Raw genomic sequence first — 22,083 nt, 5'->3', positions numbered from 1 at the left:
TGGCATGGAATGCCCTATATGTATATGAAACTCAACGCCTCTCTGTCTATCCGTCCGTATGTTCGCTTATAACTACAGAACTACTGAACCGATTTTGATTCTTCTTTTTTCTGTAGATAGCTACAATGTCAGGCTAGAATTTAGGCGATACTTTGTTACAGCCAGATCAATAGTTTGGAAGTTATGACGATATTTGTAAGCTCTTCGTCGGAAGAGGATCACACACTTATGCGAAACGAGGCTGAAGTATCGATACGTTGAAACAAAGATCACTATTTTTCACCATTCGAATAACTCAAAAAGTTGATTGTACGAAATCTGAGTTTGTTCGTGCTTTATTAACAGTTTCCTAAATTTCAAATTCCCAAATTCTCTAAAGTTGAAAAATAATGAGGTTTTCTAAAGATGCATCATTACAAACATCAGCCTGATTATGATAACGCTGACTAAACTCTTACAGATAGAAAAAAAGTTATGCATAAGAGTTTTCAAGACCTCGACGAGCTCTACAAAAAAGTCCGTTAGAGCACATTGCTAAGTCTAATAGTTTTGCCACAAAAGGCATTCAAAATCATCCGCAGTCAGAACCGCAAATGGCTGCTAGTGGAATATTGAAAAATGTCCCTATGACGTCAGTGCCTGATTGTCGGCGCCATTTTATCACCAGATAACCTAACTTTTTAATTTTAATGAAGGCAAATCGTAATTCTTCTGGTTTCAAATTACTCATATCACATAAATTACTGAAACGTTATGAATAATACACCCGTTCTACCCTCCGCACGCGAAAAAACACGCTCAACGACCAACCGTCGTCAGCCTGGTGGCATTAGTTCAATTTTTTTTTTCCACCAGATGACGCATTGCAAAGTGACGATTCCAATAACTAGTACATGAGTTGTAACATTGAAAGGGATTATCTCCCAAAAATTGAAAAATATTTCTCTCTCGTTTATACTTACATTTATATCTATGTATACATATATCGTTCCGTTTTAACTGGAAGTTGGGCATCCGGTACATCCGGCTGGGAACGCGAGGTATGTACGTAGTAAATCGTTCCATACGGTGTCTGGGGGTTGCGGCTCAGCGCATACGTGTTAACGTGTATGTATACACACACATACACATGTACCCAGATACACGTGTAATCCGGGTCGAGCTTTAAATGGCGCGTTATTATTTATCGGTCTCGCACCACGTGGGCGTGTGACACTGCGCCCCATGCCCTCTGCACTCTATGTGCACTCAGCAACTGCATGCCATGGACTTGCAGTAGTTGGGGTCACATTTTCCCATTCTACTGCTGTTCGATGTGCTTTTCCCAACCCTTTGCAAAATTTCATTTCGCAGGTACAGCTGTTACCGTTTCGCGGAAGGAAAAACGTTTTTGTCAGTTTTCCTCTTGGTTGCGTTTCTTTTTTTTTTTTTTTTCCCTTGTTTCTCCTACTTTTTATTATTTTCTGCGTGAAAAATTGTCCCTTCGTTTACGGGGATATTATAAGGACGTGCGAAAAAATTTCCCACAACCGGAAACGTGGGTATAAAGCGAATGTAAAATATTAACGAGAGAATTCTAACTTCGTAGATATTATAAACGTTTTTCTTTTTGTTTGTTTTTTTTTTTTTCCTCTGTTAACGTGTAACGAAGACTTTTTTCTGTAGATTTTTATTCCTGTTCTGTTCTCTTCCGAGTATACAAATTTTTTGCACAAATTTTACGAGCTTGAAGTTGGATTAGATAGTTGGAATGGTACACTAATTTTTTTTACCACCTAACTGTACACTGAGTTTTTATCATCATAGTTATAAATGGGGATTTTTTTTTATTATCTTTGTCTTATATGAGAAAAACGATGGTACCATTTGAAAATATTTGAATATTCGAAAAGTGTGTCAAAATTTGAAGGGGGGGATTGAAAATTGCTAAAATTGAGTGCTTTCATTAATCACCGTAGGTTACAAACGTACTCCGGTATACTTTTGTGCAGTTTCATGAAATTTCGCGTGATCGTTACAGTCTGAACATAATTCTGTGCGAAATATAATCATAGTGTATAAACCATGAAAGTTATACCCTTCGATTCGACAGAATTATTACTCTATACTATAATATTGAATCGATATTGAAATATCCGTGCAATTCGTTTCGGAGAAATGGCGAGAATGAAATGAACTAATTAACTAAAGGGGGAAGTATTATATAGAGAAAGACAGAAGAACGAATGTTCGAATGTTTACTTTTATACACCTACATAGTATCCAACTGTAAATGTATATCCTAGACTGTATAAAAAAAGAATCTCTTCTTTCTTTTTTCTTTTTTATTTTGATCTTAAATAACTTTTGATAGAGTAGATTTATCGTAAAATGATAAGAGACCTTTTTTGTAGAGCTTTCAATTGGCTACCAAAATACATTCTGGTCTTATTAGTACACTAATGCGTTGACGAGTTATAAAATTACAAAGTTTAAAATGAAAAAAAAAAAAAAATCTCCATGCCATTCAAATGGCAAATACAAAATCGCGGTGATGCACCTCTTGATATTAATATTAAGAGTTCAAAATTTGACGGCATTTTTTTTTACGTTATTTGGAAAAATATTTTTGACTCGAATTTTGAAAAAATAAAAAAATTATCGTTTTTTTTTTTTTTTTTTTTGTACATTCTAATATATCAGTAGTGTTTTAACCATCGTTTTTATTCCTTGGAATTAATTTAATTACCAATAATATACACGTGCTTTGAATCTTTTTGCATGTGTAGCTTTTTTTGCCCCCGGTAATAAATATATTCGCAGTATTTTACTGAGAACATACAAATGATGCGGTAACGATTACGCGGTTCAATTTCTTTCCTTCTCTTTTAAGGCGGATTTTCTCTTTTCTCTCTTTTTCCCTTCTTCTCTTCCTCTCTGTACGTATGTTTTCATAGCGTTTGTATGATCGCGGTCCGTTGTGTCGGGGACGAACCATTATAAATATTATTTCACGAATTGCTTTTACCTGCACGAGTGAAAGCATCATATTTGACCGGGTGAAAGCCGGTACCTACCTATACACCAAACGCCGAAAAATTAATTGAGTACTCCTAAACGATGAATGGCAGGTTCGGCGGAGAAAGAAAAATCCGAGAGCACACCAATGAAAATAATAATATACCTATAATATCACCCTCCCGAATTGATTTGTCCGAAACGCGCGAGCTTCAATTAATTACCACGCGGCCTTTTCTGAATTCGTTGAAAATTTTTTTATTCGAACAGAGATTTGAAATTTCCATTCGCTGAAGATAATTTTAGCTAGATTTTTCTCAAATTGTTTAGAACACTCAATGATATTTTACATGTATCAGATTTTAACCGTTTCCAAATGATTTTGTGCAATAAAAATAGCACAATTTTGGATTCACAAATATTGTTTACAACATACTATAAGATTCTGTCAGACAAGCCATTATACACGTAAAAACTAATTTGTCTGTAATGTAGTAAATAGTAGAGATCTAGTTATAAGCTTCTCGTTATCTTATTTTAGAGTCTGCAAAAATTCTTCAATGGCCAGTGCAATCCTTTTTTAAACACTAGCCGTACGTACCCTTAAGGAAAAAAACCCTCAATTTGGATGTCGATTCGCACCCCCAACTTATAGATAATGCCAAAATCCCATAAGAAAAAAAAATTAAAGATGTGAATTTACATCCAAAAGTTGAGGTATTTTTTCCGCGAGGTTTATTCGGACTCTGTGATTTTCATTCGCAATTTTCGGACTCATTCATATCAATTAGCAGCCTCTCGTCAAAACTCTTCGGCGTATCAGTCATTTGGTAATATGGCTCCATGATGACAAACAAAACATACTCATACACATATTTTGACAAGTGACAATGATTTTTTCCCCAAGAGGTTTCGTTACGGTAAAGTTACTAACTTCAGCCTCGTGCCGATGATGTATTTTCCAAGTTTCTCAAGGCTCCCAAAGACTGCTCTTCTCTCGAACGTATAAAATCGAACCCTTCAATTTTCCGATTCCAAATAAGCTTCGTCGTGATGGTGGACAGCATCGAACGAATTAGCGGAACGTGCTCATTCGACTCTTATAGTCGTTTCTGGGTAGTTCGTTGCACAGACATATTGAGGTGGTAAGGTGACAGCCGGAGTCTACACCGGAAGTGGATATACAGGGTGGTCTTTTTTAAACCTCTAGCTGGTATAACCTTGAGGATGTTGCAACGAGGCAATTTAATATTTTGGTTTGAACTTTTTTTGGGAGTATTCACTCGAGTGTCTTTTACAAGATAAAAAATGTTCAAACAATAATTTTTAATTTTAAAGTATCAAAAAAGTTGGAAAACTGAAGAAACTTTCCAGTTACGCCCCACGCGAATACATCGGAAAATAGTCGAGATGCGAGAAAATGTTTAATACTAAACTTGGAGGGTTTTGAGAGGGAAAGATAATGCCTATATGCGTTGATTTGTGGATTGGGCCGATTTTGTGATTTTTTGAGTAATTCGTGATTTTAGATACGGAACACATATTTTTACCATGACTGATTGATCGTGGGATTCAAGATGAGTTCAAAAATGTGAAAGAAAGATTTTTTTGTCTTTGAAAAGTGGCAAAACAGTTTCAGAATTTTTCACAATTTGTCTCAACTTTCAATAACAGTAATACTCAACCGCTTTCCGTCGAAAGAAGGCACCAATTTCCAAAAAATTAGTACGAAAAAACTGCAAATCGTGTTTTCGAGATGATCAAGCGTCTCTCATAAACGCCAAAAAGCAATGAAACTTTGGGGCTAATGCCTTGTCTCGGCAAAAAACGGCCAAGTATCTCATTTTCAGGGAATTTCAAAAACTTTTGCAAAATTTTATCGACTTACGTAGAATTGAGCAATAACTTTTCGGGCAACCTTGAAGCTTTTGATTAAAGTCAACAATTACTAACAATAAGCAAAACTCGAATCGGTAAGACATTTTCCCAGAATTTATAATCAACTGCGATTGATACATAAACGATGAAAAATTATCTTTTATCAAACGAAGCAACTAATTTCGTAGCATAAATGAGATTAGGAACAGTGGCAAATCAGACATTAAGAAAGAGGCTGGAAATTCGATTAAATACGTGTATTTTCAAGATGAAAACATGTTTTATTGGTCTTTTTATCATCGTGAAGATTTGCAGTATGTTTTGACATTGGTTGGAGATTATTTCATACATCACACACTCTAAATCTTCGATCGTGCTTCTAAGCAGCGCGCTAATCATGCATACAGTCGTAATATCTTTCGCAAAAATGGCTTGTTTACTACTGCGAGTACAATTTCTTCACTCCTCTTGATTCCCTGACTATCTCTTATCCACTATTCCCCTCTCGCCCTTCCTCCATTGGGTTGACGTGATCACTACAAGAACGATTTCGCCAATTGTTTCCAGCAGAAGTCAAAGTAAAGCTTTACGCGTGGAAAAAATTAAGTACTTCGATGTAAGAAATCTTGCAATGAAGAATATGTGGTTTGCTGGATGATGTAAAATATGAGTAGTTTTTGAAATCCCTCATCAGACAGGTTCTGTGATACTTCCAATTGTCGGATGTGAAGTGATGTATTGAAAACTAAGCATTTAACGACCAAAATCTAAGCCAACGGGTCTCACGCACGACTCGAAAAAGATATCGATGGCTCTCGCTGCCTCTTCTTGAGCTAATTTAGCTTGTTGTTGAGATTTTGTCACTTGCCTCTGTATTGAGAGACATTTTCTATCGTCTAGGACTGCTGGTATCGCACTAGTGCTCAAATGACGAGACTGGTTCGGATTTTCCTCATCCTCATCTGCAACATCTGACTTTGGTCTAGGTGCGTTAGAACCATGCTTAATCGCAGTCTCAGTCCGGACTAATATCTGGGAGGACCGTTTGCCACACATAACTGTGCATGCAGACACTCTGACGTTGTATACCGTGTCGGGTTCGAGATCTCGAATCACCGTTCTTTCCTCAGTTTCGATCTGTTGATTGTGGTCTTTTGGTTCCTGATCATAATGCACCGTGTAGTATCGTAGAACACCATTTACATCAGATGGTGGTTTCCATTCAACGGTGATGGCCGTGCCTGTGACAGTCGCAATGACATTCTCAGGTGAACTTGGGGCTGTCTCAATGGTCGTAGCGAAGATCGGGTCACTATCGGGTCCCTCTCCGTTATTGGTCAACACGGCTACGGACAACATGTAGGTTGTGTAGGGTTTCAAGCCGTCCACGATACCGTGAATTGTGTTACGGTCACCAGGCACTATTTTGCTCAACTTCGAGCCTTTGCAGTTGTGGTACTTGGGGCTTTCCATTGGGCAATAGTAAACGACGAAACCATTCACACTGTTCGTTCTGTCGGAACACTTCAGCTTCCATCCGACCTCGATCAGCCTTGACTCGACATTATTAACCCATACCGAATCCATCTTCCCAACAACTGAGTTGTGGATCACCGTGCATGTGGTCCATGCCATACCGCTGCTACCTTGATCCGTGTTTGCCGCTACTGCGAATTGGTAGAGTTTCGTTTCATCCGGAACTGTGATGTTATAGACCCTCATGTTCGGAGTGACGGTAATCCAGTCGAGATATCCCTGACCGCAGTAAGACAATAAATAACTTGTACCTAATATGGGCTTCAAATTATATACTCACGGAGCATTGGTAAGGTCGGTCCCACATGTTCTCGCACCAAAATATCGTTTGATTGACAATGTCCGTGGAAGACGGTGCATCCCAGGATAGTTCGAAGAGACGCCCGTCAAACGTTGTTTTTGTAATTGAAGTCGGTTCCTTTGGCCCTGGAATATCTCGAGCGGTTACGTTGGCGCTTCGTCAGAAGGCTTTGATATTGTACATTGAAAGACGCGACTTACTTCGATTCTCACTAGGAACGTGTATCGTAGCTTTCCGTTCATTTACTCCGACGCAGTTGATCGCTACGATTTCAAATTTGAAATTTGAGTTCAAACTCAGTTCTTTGAACAGTGCGTAGCTTTTGGTTATCTCGTCTGGCTTTAGGTATGAAAGTTTTCCGTCTTCTTTCATGCCAAAAACTTCGTACGTAAAGTTGTCTCCGTTTTCAAAGTATGCTGGAATAGCTTGCCAATATATGTACACGTCTCTACTGCTGCGTTTTACTACCGTCTCAAAACTTCCCATAGCCGTCTTTGGTGATTGACCTGGTACTGGATATTAAAATATTATATTGGGTTGGCCAATCACTACGTCAGTGCGCTTGAAGTACAGCTATATGAATTATGTCGTCGATGCGAACACTCAGGCACCACATATTAACTGAGGAATGTAATGATTTCAACTTTAGAGGCTTTTTACACTATAACTATAATAAGAATAGTACTATAGTTTTGTTTTCAGAAAATGATATTGAGACCGAAATTCTTGTGAAATGGAGAATGGATAGGGGTAGTTATTATACTTACGTGTGGCTGCGGTTCTGAAATTCAAATTGCTCGATTCACTCCATTTACCTTCACCGACTGCCAGCGAACTTTTGCCAAAAACTCTGACCTTGTAAGCCGCGTTCGCGTACGGCAAATCGCTTAGATTGAAATATTTTACATTTTCGCGTACTTTAGTTGTTATGTATTTCGTCTAGAATCATTGAAACAGGAATGAATTAACCTCACGGAGTGTCTCGTTTCCTACTCAATTGCACCATGAGGATAATCCTGTATTTTCAACTAGCATATTTGGTTGTTACCTCCCACTTCTTCGGATCATCCCATTCGCTCTGATAAGAAACCTTGTGGTGTAGACCTGGGGGGAAGACTCCCATTGGATAAGGCACCTTCCAATGAAGCAAAACGCTAGAAGAAGTTTTATTGACGACCGACAAGCCGACAGGCTTCGCTGGAATCACTGTGCAATAAAGAGTTCACGTGTCAGATGAGAGATCATAAAAACAACCGAGAACATAAAGATACTGATCACGCGGTTAGCTATCAAATATGAAAGGAAATGCTGTCTTTGTGTCTTCAAATTCATTGGAAAGAATATTTTTCCCTTTTTAAGAAAAACTAAATTGTATTTTGGCATGTCACATCAAAACTACGGGTGAACAAATCTAATTTCACCATTTGCCTACACAATTGAAAACATGATCCACAAGTTATACATGCACAGACCCATGGATCCATGTATGATAAAACAGTACGTGCTAATTGGAAATTTGTTTATTGCAACTTATATTTTTACCCATGGAAATAAATAAATAATTAAAAGAATGACCTGAATGATCTGAGTCAGACATGACGAATTTGTTTTGTTTTACAAAAAACTATGGAGTAGAGCCTCCATTACCCGCACTCTCTGTTATGTGATCCATGTCTTACTTTATCCAAGCAAAAGCCGAATTTTGAAACATATAAACACGCGCTTAGAAAAAAAAATTTATAAGAGCAAATCCATTCACAGTTCTATGTTAATATTATCGATATTTTTATTATCTTCACGTGTGAACGTAGTTAAAATGTAGTGACGCGTGTTAATGCAGGACGAGACATTTGTAAAATTGACATAAAAATGTGCGCCTCATGTTTCTAATATTCTTCATCACACAGTATCGTTTCATCCAACGTTACTGTTCCATTATCTAGGCCCAGTTGATTTGGATAATCAAGGTAATCGTGTAATGAGTAGTGGATACTTTGATATCCAAGAATGAGTAAAGAAAGTATAACAGCGCTTCCAGTTAATTTGACGTACAATATTCCAGAAGTTTGCAATTTCGGAATAAACAGGTTATTTGAAACCAAATGATTATTTCTTAAGTAATTTGCTTCCATATGCTTTTAATGCTTACCATGCGCAAAATGATGAATTGGGTAAATGAAAACTTTGGTTCCTAAAAAGTTTTCAGCAGTCAGCATAAATTTGAAGTTTTCATGGAACACTCTGTATGAGGGGTCCGTAGAAGTGTCCCACATACAAGTGTTTGGAGGTAGCTTTTGGTCACTCTTTGGTTCCGGGCATTTAAAAGTTGTCCTTCCACCGATTCTACCAGGTATCTTGTAACCCAGAGAGAATTTAGTTGCAATATGATTGGGTGCTGGCACCCACGTACAGGTAAGATTTTCCCAGTTTTGCGATACGCAAGAGAAATTCAATGGTTCTTTAGGTTTGACTGTAACACAAAATAAATTTCAACAATATAGTCCCAGAATACAGGTGATATTTACAGGGAATCGCTACATCGGTAAAAAAAGAACAAAAACTATCGTTTGACTCTTTTTCATAACTCTAGGATAATGTCTGTATGAAGTTAACGTATTTTCTCCCTCGGTTTCTCTCATCATAGTACAAATTCCTGCCTTGAGTAAACCAGCGAATTGTGTCAGAATTTTTTCAATTCCAGTTGGAATCTGACCAATGATATCTCTGAGTCTATCTATGAAAACTACAACTAATTATGCATGAATGGAACGGTTTTCAAACGTAACTTATTCTGGTATTCTTGATTTTGACTAATACTTGAACTATGATCTTGACTACATCGGCTATCATCCGACTAATACTATTAAGGAATCAATCAACTTATTGCGGGAAACTTAAACGAACTAGGCTTTACTACCGAGTATAGCGAATCCGGCAGAAAAACTAGACTCAATCTTTATGAACTGTGACACAATAATACCAGAGGATGTATCTAAACAATATGCATCGAAACTCTTTTCATCTATTGGCTCGCTTCGAATCGCGTCGATCTCTTCAGTTTCTATTCAGTTTCTAGCAATGACACTTTGCATAACATTTTATATTACGAGTAAAATTTTCAATACCGATAGATAGACTAAGAACAGATCAGAGTAACAACACAAATTAGTATGGATCTACAAGTAAATCACGAGAGTTTCTACTGTTGTGGAAGTCTTAAGATGACAAAGTTAACTGCAATTGTAAGAACTAAGAAAAAAAATGTGACAGTTTCACACAGACTTCTCCACATGTATTACATCCACTTAAAAAAACATTCAATCATCTATACTTACACCCAATAATAACTTTGTTCATACAAATGTCCTCATACTGTTGCCCGTAGCCGTTATTCAATCTGAGTTTACAAATGTAGACGTCGCTTGATGGTTCTGGTTTTTCGATATACATTGCAATAGTTGTTTCGTTGATGAGAGTAACATGCTCGGGTTCGATTTGTCTACCATTTCGAAAAAATACCAAGTCCAAGGAGCTTTTACCGGGATACCTTGATTCCCTGAGAGTCTCATCCAGGATACAGTATATCTTCAAGGGCTCTCCGTACTCTAATTGTATGTCACCTTGTGGCCACGTTCCTGGAGTACGAATAAACAGAAGGCATATTGAAAATTTTGTCAACATCTTGACCCTGCTCACACGGTCAGTTTCCGATTCTACTTGACAAAGAGCAAAGATGTAATACATTTTCAGAATTACTTTATAATCCACGTGAACTTACTTCCTATAATGTCTAGGCCAGGGGCGCATGATTGACTTCCACGAACCCCTCGTATGGTTAGGAAAAACACAAGACACAGGACGTTTAAACCCCAAGTACTGGAGGAGTTAATCAAATGGCACATCTTTCCCATAGTTTTATTGAATATTTTTCTTTCTCTTCACTATAGCGCACCTATCAATACAACGAAAACATCACTCAACCTTGACATTATACTACCACACTTGGCAATGTGCTATACTATTTCAAAATGTCATATCATTATCATCGTCATCACCATGCATCAGTAGAAATTTTCGAAGTCCTATATCGTGATGATGGGGATACTTGGAGGTTTATACAATTGTAAATTAACTAAGTATTCACCTTACAATTAGAGAACTTACGACAATCCGTGCTTGCACTTTTGTTCGACACTTTCTCTAACACTGGAGCCATGAATAAAGTTACGACTATGTTGAATAGACGATTTAAACGTCTTCACACTCGTCGCGTGCGATGTAAGAACTGATGAACCTACGCTGTAGTAGCCGTTTTATACCACATAATTGTACAAGTAACTCTTATCTCGTGTCCCGAGAGGTCAAATTGCCAGTTAGGCGTCAATGTCGTCGATTATATTTTTCCTGAAAATTGGTAACACAGTGAGGCCTTTTCCAAGTAACTTATCAGTTTGTAGTACATGGAATTATCTTGTCAGTCTTTTTTTCATCTTACAAGTCCCCCTTACATTTCATTGCTACTCAAGTATGTTGTAGAACATGTATTTTTTCGTGTCGGCGGAGAATCAGAATAAAGGGGTAAAAATGACTCCTAGAAATGAGCAACCACTGGGGTGGTTTCTCAGTTTCGGATGGAAGAGCTTGATGTATTTGAATGAAACCAAGGCATCAAGAAATCATCCCGTCAAGTGCTCATCGTTGGGGGGTATTTTCAACCCTTTTAGCCGTTGTCTACCGATACGAAAAAATTTGTGTTTTTTAGTTTTCAATGTTTTACAACGTACATGACTTTGCAGTGGATTCGAAGAGGGACACCATACTGTTGTTCTTTGTCAGAATTGCTTGTATTGTTGGATGGTTAACGACTGTAACTACACATGTACTCACAGATATTTGATGTCCATGTTATTGGTTCTTTACTAATTTATTCGTCCGTTACTTGAAACAATCGATCTTGAATCTCCAAGATTGGATTGCAGACCATGCAGCATCATTGGCTTCATGGACAAATTTTATCTCCGAGAAAATAATAATGATTCCTTACGCAATTTATCCATATTTCACTTACGAAATCGACTGTACGGATAACTCGCTTTTATCTTCAACTGCTCGGATTATTTTTCCGCCCACGTTACTTGGAAAGTGATTATTTCATCACGTACGCATCTCTACGATTCTTTTGGGTCTCGCAGTAATGCTGCTTCCGACACCGAGATGAGGTTGGAAAAAAATTTTTGGTTTCACCCATAAGTCTATATTTATGTACGCAGTACACGTTGAACAACACTTATGCAGATATAGATAGACAGGAGCCGGGTGTCTAACTTTTATCCGTTTATACGTAACAGAATAGCTATTGGAGCAATAAAATATCGCGTGTCTAATCGTATAAGGACGTATCCGCCATTATACGACCTTTCATCACGCGTGAAGGTATAAAAAGGCGTATTTTTTCCTCTTTGTATTTATGTTAAAAACAAGAAGATACATTCAAAAACATTGAAATTTAAAAATGGATAACGTTATGTTTGATATTATTTTTTGAGAAAATGAAAAATTTTGAACATTCTTTCCGAAATCGAAAAATCTTTGCGTTTCAAAGGTTTTTGCGTCGTTCACGAAAGAAACACAAAAATGGCAGATGCGACCTTGCATCATTTATAAATATGATAAATAAAAATATGTTTTGGTCCTGAAAGGGCGTTTCTACCAAACATGAGGCCTTTTGCCTTTACTAGGTTCTTCGGCTAAGTTTAACGTAGATGTGCGTTTTGAGTGCCTTTCTAGTGAATGCCGCGAAGATAGAAAAATTATACGCCCTTTCACCACCTGATTCGACTCTTTGGTGCACACGTCTTTAAACCATTAGACACGCGATATGTTATCCAACAACGTTTCTTCTATAAGTTTTTCATTGTTCGAGATCATGCATTTAATGTCACTGCGTCTTAAGATGTTGCAGAGATTGCAAATCGTAAATGACCACGAAGGCTTCGAATTCTTGCAATTCTGGATTTAGGAACACAATGGATATTCACACCTTTTGACCTCTTAAGATCGTAAATGACCTTAAAATCAATACCCACCTTAATTTTTAGAAAAATGGGGAGGAAATTTTCAATACCCTCGGAATTTATTACAAGGTTTACTCATACCAACATTTTATCAGATATCAGCGTAGATTCTTTATTAACTCAACGAATGGATTTTTCCGACATTTACATACATGTTATGAGTCTATAATAATTTTGCGTTATCGATTGAAAATTGATATGGCCCAGTAAATTTCACGGTTACAAGACTCCACGAGTTGTTGTTGCATAGACCTGATCACCGTTCGCTTCAAACAATCTAATTGTAAACCTGGCTGGAGTTCGTGAATCGTATGGTGGTTACTTCCGGTTCTTCTGAACTCGAATGTCAGTCCAACGATCTATCGGTGTGGAGAGATTGCCGCATGTAACGGTACATGCCGAGACGCTGATGTTGTAGTGCGTGTGCGGTTTAAGGCCTTGAATCACTACTTGGGTAGTGTTACCGTGGGCTCCCTCGACTCTTGTCGTATTTTGGTTGTAATGGACATGATAATATCGTAAAACTCCGTTCATAGTAGATGGGGCTTCCCATTCAACCACCATAGCTGTGTTCGTTACGTTTTTAACCGCAACATTGACAGGCACGGTGGGCGCTCCCTCACGTGTCGTGGTATATTGCGGGTCACTTTGAGGTCCCTCGCCGTTCTTTGTTAATACTGCTATGGATACCATGTATGTAGTATAGGGCTTCAAGTCGCTCACGACGCCGTGCATTGTCTGAGGGTCAGCCTTCACTGTTCTGTTTAATTTCGCACCCTTACAGTTAAAGTTCTCCGGTGTTACAATGGGGCAATAATATATTTTAAAACCTTCAACAATGCCTATGCGATCTGTGCACTTCAGCTTCCAACCAATTTCAATCAGGTGCGACTCGGGATGATTTATCCATACAGACTTCATCTTCCGGATTACACCGTTGTGGATGGCGGTACACGAAGTCCATACCATACCGCTGCTAGCCCGATCTGTATTCGCCGCTATCACGAATTGGTAGACTTTTCTTGGATCAGGTACCGTAATGTTGTATACGGTTACGTCCCGATGTACGTGAACCCAGTCAAGGTACCCCTGAGCATAGCGAGATAGAGAACAAAGATATTAGCAGAAAAAATTTTCAACGCCTGTTCAAATCAATGGCGGTATTCCAAGCAGACTTTTGGTTTGCCAAGTTATTGGTATGAAAGCTATCGGGATAGGAACCTGGCTTAGTTTGATACTTTGGCAGTGTCAAGAGATCAAAGTTACACTTGCAAGAAGTAGGAGCAGAATTTTTTCGAATAATGGAAGTAGTTGATGAAAATTGAAGATGTCCAAGGAGACATCCAGGGATTTATCAAGTGCTAATGATTTGAGCATACTTTTAGAAATGGTAAGTTTTATGAGATGGCTGAACATTCCGTTCGATTCCTAGGGTTCACGGATAATGGTGGGATATAGTACCAGCGGTAGACTTTAGGACAGAATGCGTAACAGATGGATAAATTTTCTACTTACAGTGCATTGATGTGGTTTGTCACGATCGTTCTCGCACCAGAATATTGTGTAATTTACAATGTTCGAATCATGCGGTGGATTCCACGACAGCTCATAGAGACCATCGTCAAATGCAATTTTCGTAAACACATCTGGTTCCCGTGGTACTGAAACAATTTAAATCATAAATTCACACTAAACAACTGTTGTGACATTTAGTTGGAAATTCGTTGTACGCGAGATTGCAGAACTTACTTTCGAGTTTACTCGGAACATGTATCACAGCCTTATGCTCGTTCGCTCCTTTACAGTTGGCAGTTACAATTTCAAATCTAAAGCTGTGAACACTGATGCCTCTGAACTTTGCATAAGTTTTGGTGATCTCTTGCGGCTGGAGATTCACCTTGTCGCCATTCTCTTCGACATTAACAATCTTCTACGTGAAGTTGTCTCCGTTTTCCAAGTATTCCAGTATCGATTGCCAATATAAGTATACATCCCTGCTTGGACTCTTTGCGACAATCTCGAAACTTCCAACATCCGTCTTTGGTGGTCGTCCTGGCACTATGCATTAGCGTGTCAAAGTTATGTTAATTCAATCCGTTGCCAGTAATTGCCGCTACGATTACAATTTCTATGAAAACTCAGTCACCAGTCAAGAATCTATGACTGCACCGACTTTGTCGCCGGGTATTTCGTTCGAGTTATTCTCATTTGCGTGGAGAACTTTTTCTGCAAACTTGACCTAAATCATTCAACACGGTATAATGGTTCATACTAAATCCGATGTAACCACAATTTCACATTTTTCTAAAATACAATGTCATCATCTCTGACTATGTACACCTGGACTGCTAACATTTTCTGATATTCCCGTGAGCCATTTGGCAATAAGATGTTATCAGCGACTACCCCAATCCTTGGTCTCTTTAGTAGTGAATCAGGTTCAAAGGAATTTGTTTATCCGTCAGGTTCTACTTAAATCTCGGTTTTACTAGTAAATTTGTCTACCCCGATTGGAAATTCAAGTGAACATGAAAACAAGTTGATGATGTTGCTTGGGAGTGGAAGGAGCGGAATAAAACGTCAAATCATGCTCTACGATTTGAAAATAATTATTTTTTCAACGCATGGAACGAGGTCTGCCGATAGTTTAACTACGAGTTAGCGGTCTGTCAATTCTCATTTCATAATCTGGAAATTTTCATGAAACTACAAATAAATCACGAGAGTTTCTACTGTTATAGAAGTCTCAAGATGACAAAGTTGAACACAATTGTAAGAACTGAGAATAAAATCTGTCGGTTTCGCACAGACTTTTCCATGTGTATTACATCCACATGTTGCTATACTCAGAAATAAGTCGAGTCAACCTCGCAGTATGTAATGTATTTTCAAATATCACCGAACTCATATGATTCCTGCAAACTTACTTCCTGGCGTGGACAGTCCTGGGGCACCTTCATTCGTATCAGCTACGCAGACATTGAATGGAATCAAAAGTGACAGGAAGAAAAACGCCCAGAAACTATCACCTCTTCATCTATAATTTCCCAAATTTTGTATCTTTGGTCCACCTTCGACTCGTTTGGAATGTTTTTCGTCATATTTCCAACTTTCCGTCATCGGTTTCCGTGCAAATTCGAAGCTACTATTCCGATTCATCGCAGTCGTGTGGTAATCAAGTGACTTTCGTCCTCTTTTCTGTTTGATCAGAAGTGTTCTTGAAGAAGGATACTTTTCTTGGCATAAATTCACTCGCAAGTCACGCGTGTAAATTAGAAGCTTCCTAATCCATAGATGCCAAATTGAGACTGCGGCTGAAAAAGAAGTACCATATTTCGCTAAAAAGAACCAGTCTTATGGAAGAGGGTATGTTAACTACAAACGAACTCAATCCTTCTCACCTTGGACAACTTACGACAGTCCGTGGTTGCTCGTTCCTTCAACTCCGTTTATTGTCACAGTCCCGGAGATGCACGTTCTGTCTATTCCATTTTCCTCTATACTGTGAGCAACGGATATGGTTACGACTATGTCGAACCGTCAGTTCATGCGCCTTCAAACTCCTCGTGTCAGTTATAAGAATCGAATGAACCACCGCGCTCTTCCACTCGTTTCATACCCCGTGATTACCGAACTATCTGTTATCTCGGGTCACTCGGAGGCAAATTATCAGTTAGACAACGATGTGGATGATGAAATTTTCTTAAGGTCCTATAAAAATGCAACATCTTTTCCAAGTAATCGACGGGTACCTAGTGTTTGGAATTATCTCGTCATTTTTATTTTTATCTCTAAATTAGTTGTATCGTCCCATCAACAACTGTCACTACAGATTTGAGCACGGATACTTTACGCCTATTTCATTCGTTCTTTGCTATTTCATTGATTCCTTTTTTCAAACAATTAATCCTGAACTTTCCGTCTTAAGCTGTAGAACAGTAAAATTTTTATCTTTTTGAGAAGTTTAAAATTCACTTACTTAAACTAGAGGAAGGACTTGGTTTCGTGAAATTAAAAAATATATACATATACCAAAGACGATAAGCCTAATATTGGTGAGGCAATTTTGATTTTTATTCAATGCTGTATTTTTCAAATTTTAATCGTCACCTTGTTATTTCTTGATCTCTGACATCAATAAAATTTTAGTAAACTTGTACAGAATAGAATGTACAATTGAAATGTAAATTTCCTGTTTTCTTTTGTTCGGTTTTTGCGCAATTCAAAATTTAAAACGAATAATTCATTCATTCACACATACCGATTGAAATCAGTATCTCCAAGGAATTGAAACCTTTGTGTTCTAAGGTTGTGACGAATATATTGTTTTTGAAATTTGGTCTGGTACTTATCGTAAATAAAGGGTTATAAAATTGAAATTGTAAAACAATATGACTTTTATCTAACATATTCGTAGATTCGAGTTTTCGTAGATGTTAAGATGCTATTTTTAAAAGTAGATTCACTTCAATCGAATCTCCGCCATGTTGTTTGAAATTTGTTGGATTTGGTAAGTGATTTATTGACAATGATTCTCTTAGTTTAATTATACTTTTTAGGGAGCATTTATTTGTAACAATTCCTTCGATTCCATTTAATACCTGAATCATGGCTGCACTCACTTAATAAGTCAAATTTGTTGTTCGTACTATGAAAGTAAAAATATATTATGATGCGGATTACTTAAACTTTCTTTTTTCCTCACATTACCAGCCAATATCGTTGATTTTACGGTTAGAATTTTATTTCCAAGAGAGATTGATTTCTTTCTCAATATCTTCATCGTCTACATATAGATTGAATCGCACAGATAACTTGACTTCATCCTTTACTTACAAATTGATAATTTTGTTATTGAGAAATATTTGCTGATTATTTATTTGCTTACTATTATTTTGCTCAGATTTTTCCGGCTTCGCTTCTTTAAAAGTGATTATTTAATCACGTACGTGACCCCACGAATCTTTCGAGCTTCACAGTAAATCTGCTTGCCAGAACGAAATATCACTCAATTATGCATGTATAGATACACAAGAGTTTTGTGCATATTTTTATCCGTTTATACGCAGCGTAATAGCTATATTGAGCAATATATTGAGCAATAATGTTTCTTCTGTAAGTTTTTCGTTGTTCAAGATCAAGCATCTAACATCATTAAACCGTTAGAATTAAGTTAAGATGCTGTAGAGATTGCAAATCGTGACTGGTCACAAAGGTTTCAAATTCTCGCAGTTCTATTATTAAGAGCCTCAAAATTTAGTACAAAGTTTATTGATACCAATATGTTGACAGATAACAGCGAACCTTTTTCATTGAGTCTACGGATAGATATTTCCGTCGTGTGCATAAACGTGATGAGTACATCATGCTTTTGCGTTATTGTTTGAAAATTGATATGGCTCAGTAAATTTTTCGGCTACAAGATTCCACGAGTTGTTCAACGGACTTGACCGCCACTTCTTGAGCCCTCGTGGCATGCCGTTGAGCATTCACAGCGCGTTTTTGAGCTTCTCTGACTTCGGATTGCTTGACGATGCATTTATTCTGCGATTCCATGGTTATCGGTAGTACCTCAAGAGTAGAAAAGAGGCCCCAGTCACTTCGCAATCCCTCACCGTTCATGGAAAGTGGAGCAATGGATATGTTGTAGGTAGTATCGGGAGTTAGACCCGTCAGAACGACACTCGTCGTATCTACATCGCCAAGTACCGTGCTGATCATCTCTGGACCCTTGCATCTGTGGTCAGTTTCACTTACTGGACAGTAATATACACGGAAACCTTGGAGACTAGTCACTCCAATTCGATACCGCATCCTGAATTCAATCTCAATCAGGTTTGGCTCACGGTAGCTGCCCCAAAGTCCGTCAACTTTTGCCATCAATTTGTCGTACGATACCGAATAAGAGTCCCAGCTCATACCGCTGCTGGCTCCTCGTACGTTAGCCGCTATCGCAAATCGGTAGATCTTCTTTGGGTTGGGCACCGTGACGTTGTACTCGTATATATTCGGACCAACATGAACCCAGTCAAGATTTCCCTGAATAACATAACGATGAAAAGTAATAAAAGAATAAATTGCTCGTGTTTGGTGTCACGTTTGTATAGAAATTACAATATACTCACAGTGCATTGATTGGGTCGGTCCGAATCATTCTCGCACCAAAATATCGTCTGATCAACGATGTCGATAGAATTTACCGGCTTCCACCACAATCCGTAAAGACTACCGTCGAATTTGATTTTTGTAACTGCCTTCGGTGGCCATGGTCCTGGGATAATTCGAGTGATTATGTTGGCATATAATTGAAAAAGTTGTGTATAGTACATTCGAAGACGAAACTTACTTTTCGAGAAACTGGAAACTTTTATTGTAGCCTTCTGTTCACTATCTCCCTTACAATTGATCGCCGCGATTTCAAATTTATAATCTGCGTGCAAACTGATTCCCGAGAATTTTCCGTAGGTTTTTGTTATCTCGTCTGGCTTCAGGTCCGACATTTTACCGTTCTCTTCCACGCTGACAACTTCGTACCTAAACTGGTCTCCATTTTCCATGTATAATGGAATAGTTTGCCAGTATATGTAGAATACTATTTTGTTGTCGTTATCTCGAACAACTTCGAAACTTCCGATGTCGGTCTCTGGCGTTTTTCTGGGCACTATAACCACGTTAATTGATCATCATTTCTGTGATTGTGCTGTTTTAAAATGTGCACACAGTTACACAATGCTCATAAAAAAATCGTTACCAGAAATTGATATTACAGCAAACACCCTTATCGTACGTTAGTGATACAACTTACAATCAGTCTCCACTAAGTGATACTTGGGAAAACATTCTGTTTATCACATATGGATGAATACTTAATGACTCACGTGCCGCCAAAGTTTTAAAACTGATCTCACTAAACTGACTCCATCTATCTTCACCGAGTGCCAACGAACTTTTGCTGAAAACTCTGACCTTGTAAGCCGCGTTCGCGTACGGCAAATCGCTTAGATTGAAATATTTTAGATTATCGCGTACTCCAGTTGTTATGTATTTCGTCTAGAATCATTGAAACAGGAATGAATTAACCTCACGGAGTGTCTCGTTTCCTACTCAATTGTACCATGAGGATAATCCTGTATTTTCAACTAGCATATTTGGTTGTTACCTCCCACTTCTTCGGATCATCCCATTCGCTCTGATAAGAAACCTTGTGGTGTAGACCTGGGGGGAAGGTTCCCATTGGATAAGGCACCTTCCAATGAAGCAAAACGCTAGAAGAAGTTTTATTGACGACCGACAAGCCGACAGGCTTCGCTGGAATCACTGTGCAATAAAGAGTTCACGTGTCAGATGAGAGATCATAAAAACAACCGAGAACATAAAGATACTGATCACGCGGTTAGCTATCAAATATGAAAGGAACTGCTGTCTTTGTGTTTTCAAATTCATTGGAAAGAATATTTTTCCCTTTGTCAGAAAAACTAAATTATATTTTGGCATGTCACATCAAAACTACGGGTGAACAAATCTAACTTCAACGCACATGCAACCATGGAATCCGATACCCATTCAATCCAATACCAAGCATCCAATACTTACCATTTGCCCAGTGATGGAAATGATAGATGAAGAGTTTGCTTCCGAGATCGTTTTCTTCATACAGTATAAATTTGTAGAACTCGTGAACAATTTGGTAGGGAGGATCTGTCGAAGGGTCCCATGTACAAGTGTTCGATGGTGGGTCATGGTTCGCGGGGCAATCGAATAACGTCCTTCCCCCAGTTCTACCGGGCAGCTCATACGCCAGAAACAAACGAGTCGTCACGTAATTGGGCGCTGGATTCCATGTACAAGTAAGGTTCTCCCAGTTTTGCGAGACACATTCGAAATTAATTGGTTCCAAGGGTTTGTCTGCAGAAAAAGTCAACGTAAGATGAGTGAAACGAAAATCACATCGAAATGCACAACATATATTACAATTCCCAACTTACATCCGATGGTAACTTTGGTCTGAGAAACTGGAGCATATGACTTGTAATACCCGTCACTCAATCTGAGTTTACAATAGTACGTGTCAACTGATGGTTCCGGTTTTTCCACATACATTGTGATCGTCGACTCGTTTACTAGTGTTACAAACTCCGGTCTTACTTCCCGTTCATTTTTAAAAAATACCAAGTCCGATCCGCTTTTATCACGATATCTTGTATCCGTCAGGTCTTCGTCAAGCATGCAGTATATCTTCAACGGCTGACCGAACTCCAAGATTATGTCATCCGATGGCCACGATCCTGATTCACGTTTAAAACCAACTAATGAATACATTTTCGGGTTACTGATCCCACCCACTCTATTTGCTCTATAGACACTTACTTCCAAGTGTGATTACGCCAGGATTAAATCCACCAGAATCAGCATCGACGACAGTACCGAAGACCAGAAGACACAGGATAAAAAGTATCCAGGAACCAGAGGAGTTCGTTGAGCTGTCTACCGAATTTCGTTGTTCTCGCATCTTTTTCGCGGATACCTTTTCCGCGTTTCACTAAAATTCAACCACTTCACCTTAGCCACACTTCGCAACCCTCAACGATTCGTAAAACAATAGTCGACCATCAAGATCCTCACCCGCAAAGAACCTGGACTAGTTCCTATTCACAAAAGGCAGAGTTCAGACTATTGATATTCTTTTTCAAGTTCCTACCCAAAGACCCGAACAAATGATCACAATGGAAAATTTTGCTGCTGTTTTATGCGGTTACAGTTTCTGGGAAGTGATTTACTGCTCTTCTTAACTGTCCATTATAGTGGATACTATCTTTGTACCGATAGCTCGAAACAGAATACAAAGACATTCCAGCTACTGAATATCCAGCATTCAATTACCGCATGACGTCATCATTTTTGGAAATATCTATCTTGTCGTATTGCATTTCTTTCCCATCAAAAGCGGAGAATTCGGTAAGCTTGCTCATTCCAAGCAACTGATGAGATCCTAATCGTTTTGTTTGACTCTGAGATTTTCTCACATCCGCGGTTCGGTATGATTAACTCCATAATAAGGCGGAAATGTTGTAAAAACATTTCTTCTTAGACTTTTGACATACGTATCCAAAACATTTATTCGCAATCAACTCTTTAACCCCAAGTCGTAATTGCTTGTACCAATTATCATCATCTATGCGGGAACAACGATAACTTCGTTATGGTTGAATGACCTTGCAAACTTTTTTCTCATAATTCACAAGAAATAGATTCATCAGAATTTATTAGTTGGAAGAAAATTGATGCTAAAATAAGTTA

The 22,083-nt window shown here is 38.3% G+C and overlaps 3 protein-coding genes across 4 annotated transcripts in view; 1 reads left to right on the top strand and 2 right to left on the bottom strand.

The window, feature by feature from the left end:
• The window catches only part of Slip1 (SLo interacting protein 1), a 136,840-nt gene that overhangs the window by 6,340 nt on the left and 108,417 nt on the right, over positions 1 to 22,083 (top strand). The window lies entirely within an intron of this gene.
• Positions 5,128 to 10,986, bottom strand: LOC124218688 (cytokine receptor-like). 2 transcript variants are annotated; one of them, XM_046625362.2, is made up of 9 exons: positions 10,877 to 10,986; positions 10,491 to 10,664; positions 10,048 to 10,347; positions 8,862 to 9,182; positions 7,761 to 7,918; positions 7,480 to 7,651; positions 6,913 to 7,224; positions 6,692 to 6,837; positions 5,128 to 6,630 (listed from the first exon to the last, which is right to left on the bottom strand). In XM_046625362.2, exons 2-9 carry the CDS (start codon positions 10,621 to 10,623, stop codon positions 5,629 to 5,631), a joined length of 2,544 nt encoding a protein of 847 aa, XP_046481318.1. In that variant the 5' UTR covers positions 10,624 to 10,664; positions 10,877 to 10,986; the 3' UTR covers positions 5,128 to 5,628. The 2 variants fall into 2 exon arrangements, with proteins under 2 accessions (XP_046481318.1, XP_046481317.1); XM_046625361.2 differs by having other exon boundaries at positions 10,857 to 10,979.
• Positions 12,959 to 21,295, bottom strand: LOC138190975 (cytokine receptor-like). The gene is given in 8 exon segments (XM_069136120.1): positions 12,959 to 13,875; positions 14,302 to 14,447; positions 14,536 to 14,844; positions 19,665 to 19,836; positions 19,946 to 20,103; positions 20,380 to 20,691; positions 20,772 to 21,071; positions 21,154 to 21,295. Coding segments are annotated over 8 exon segments (2,310 nt in total). The 3' UTR covers positions 12,959 to 13,104.

Source organism: Neodiprion pinetum, chromosome 5 (assembly GCF_021155775.2).
Source record: "Neodiprion pinetum isolate iyNeoPine1 chromosome 5, iyNeoPine1.2, whole genome shotgun sequence".
Classification (NCBI taxonomy): domain Eukaryota; kingdom Metazoa; phylum Arthropoda; class Insecta; order Hymenoptera; family Diprionidae; genus Neodiprion; species Neodiprion pinetum.
The sequence above is the reverse complement of the archived record's forward strand: the minus strand, read 5'-3'. Positions and strand labels throughout refer to the sequence as shown.

Coding starts and splice junctions, on each gene's coding strand:
- LOC124218688 (XM_046625362.2), bottom strand. CDS start 10,623: ATGGGAAAGATGTGCCATTTGATTAACTCCTCCAGTACTTGGGGTTTA. Junction 7,225..7,479: donor TTTCAGAACCGCAGCCACAC/GTAAGTATAATA, acceptor TTTAATATCCAG/TACCAGGTCAATCACCAAAG. Junction 6,631..6,691: donor ACCGACCTTACCAATGCTCC/GTGAGTATATAA, acceptor TACTGCGGTCAG/GGATATCTCGACTGGATTAC.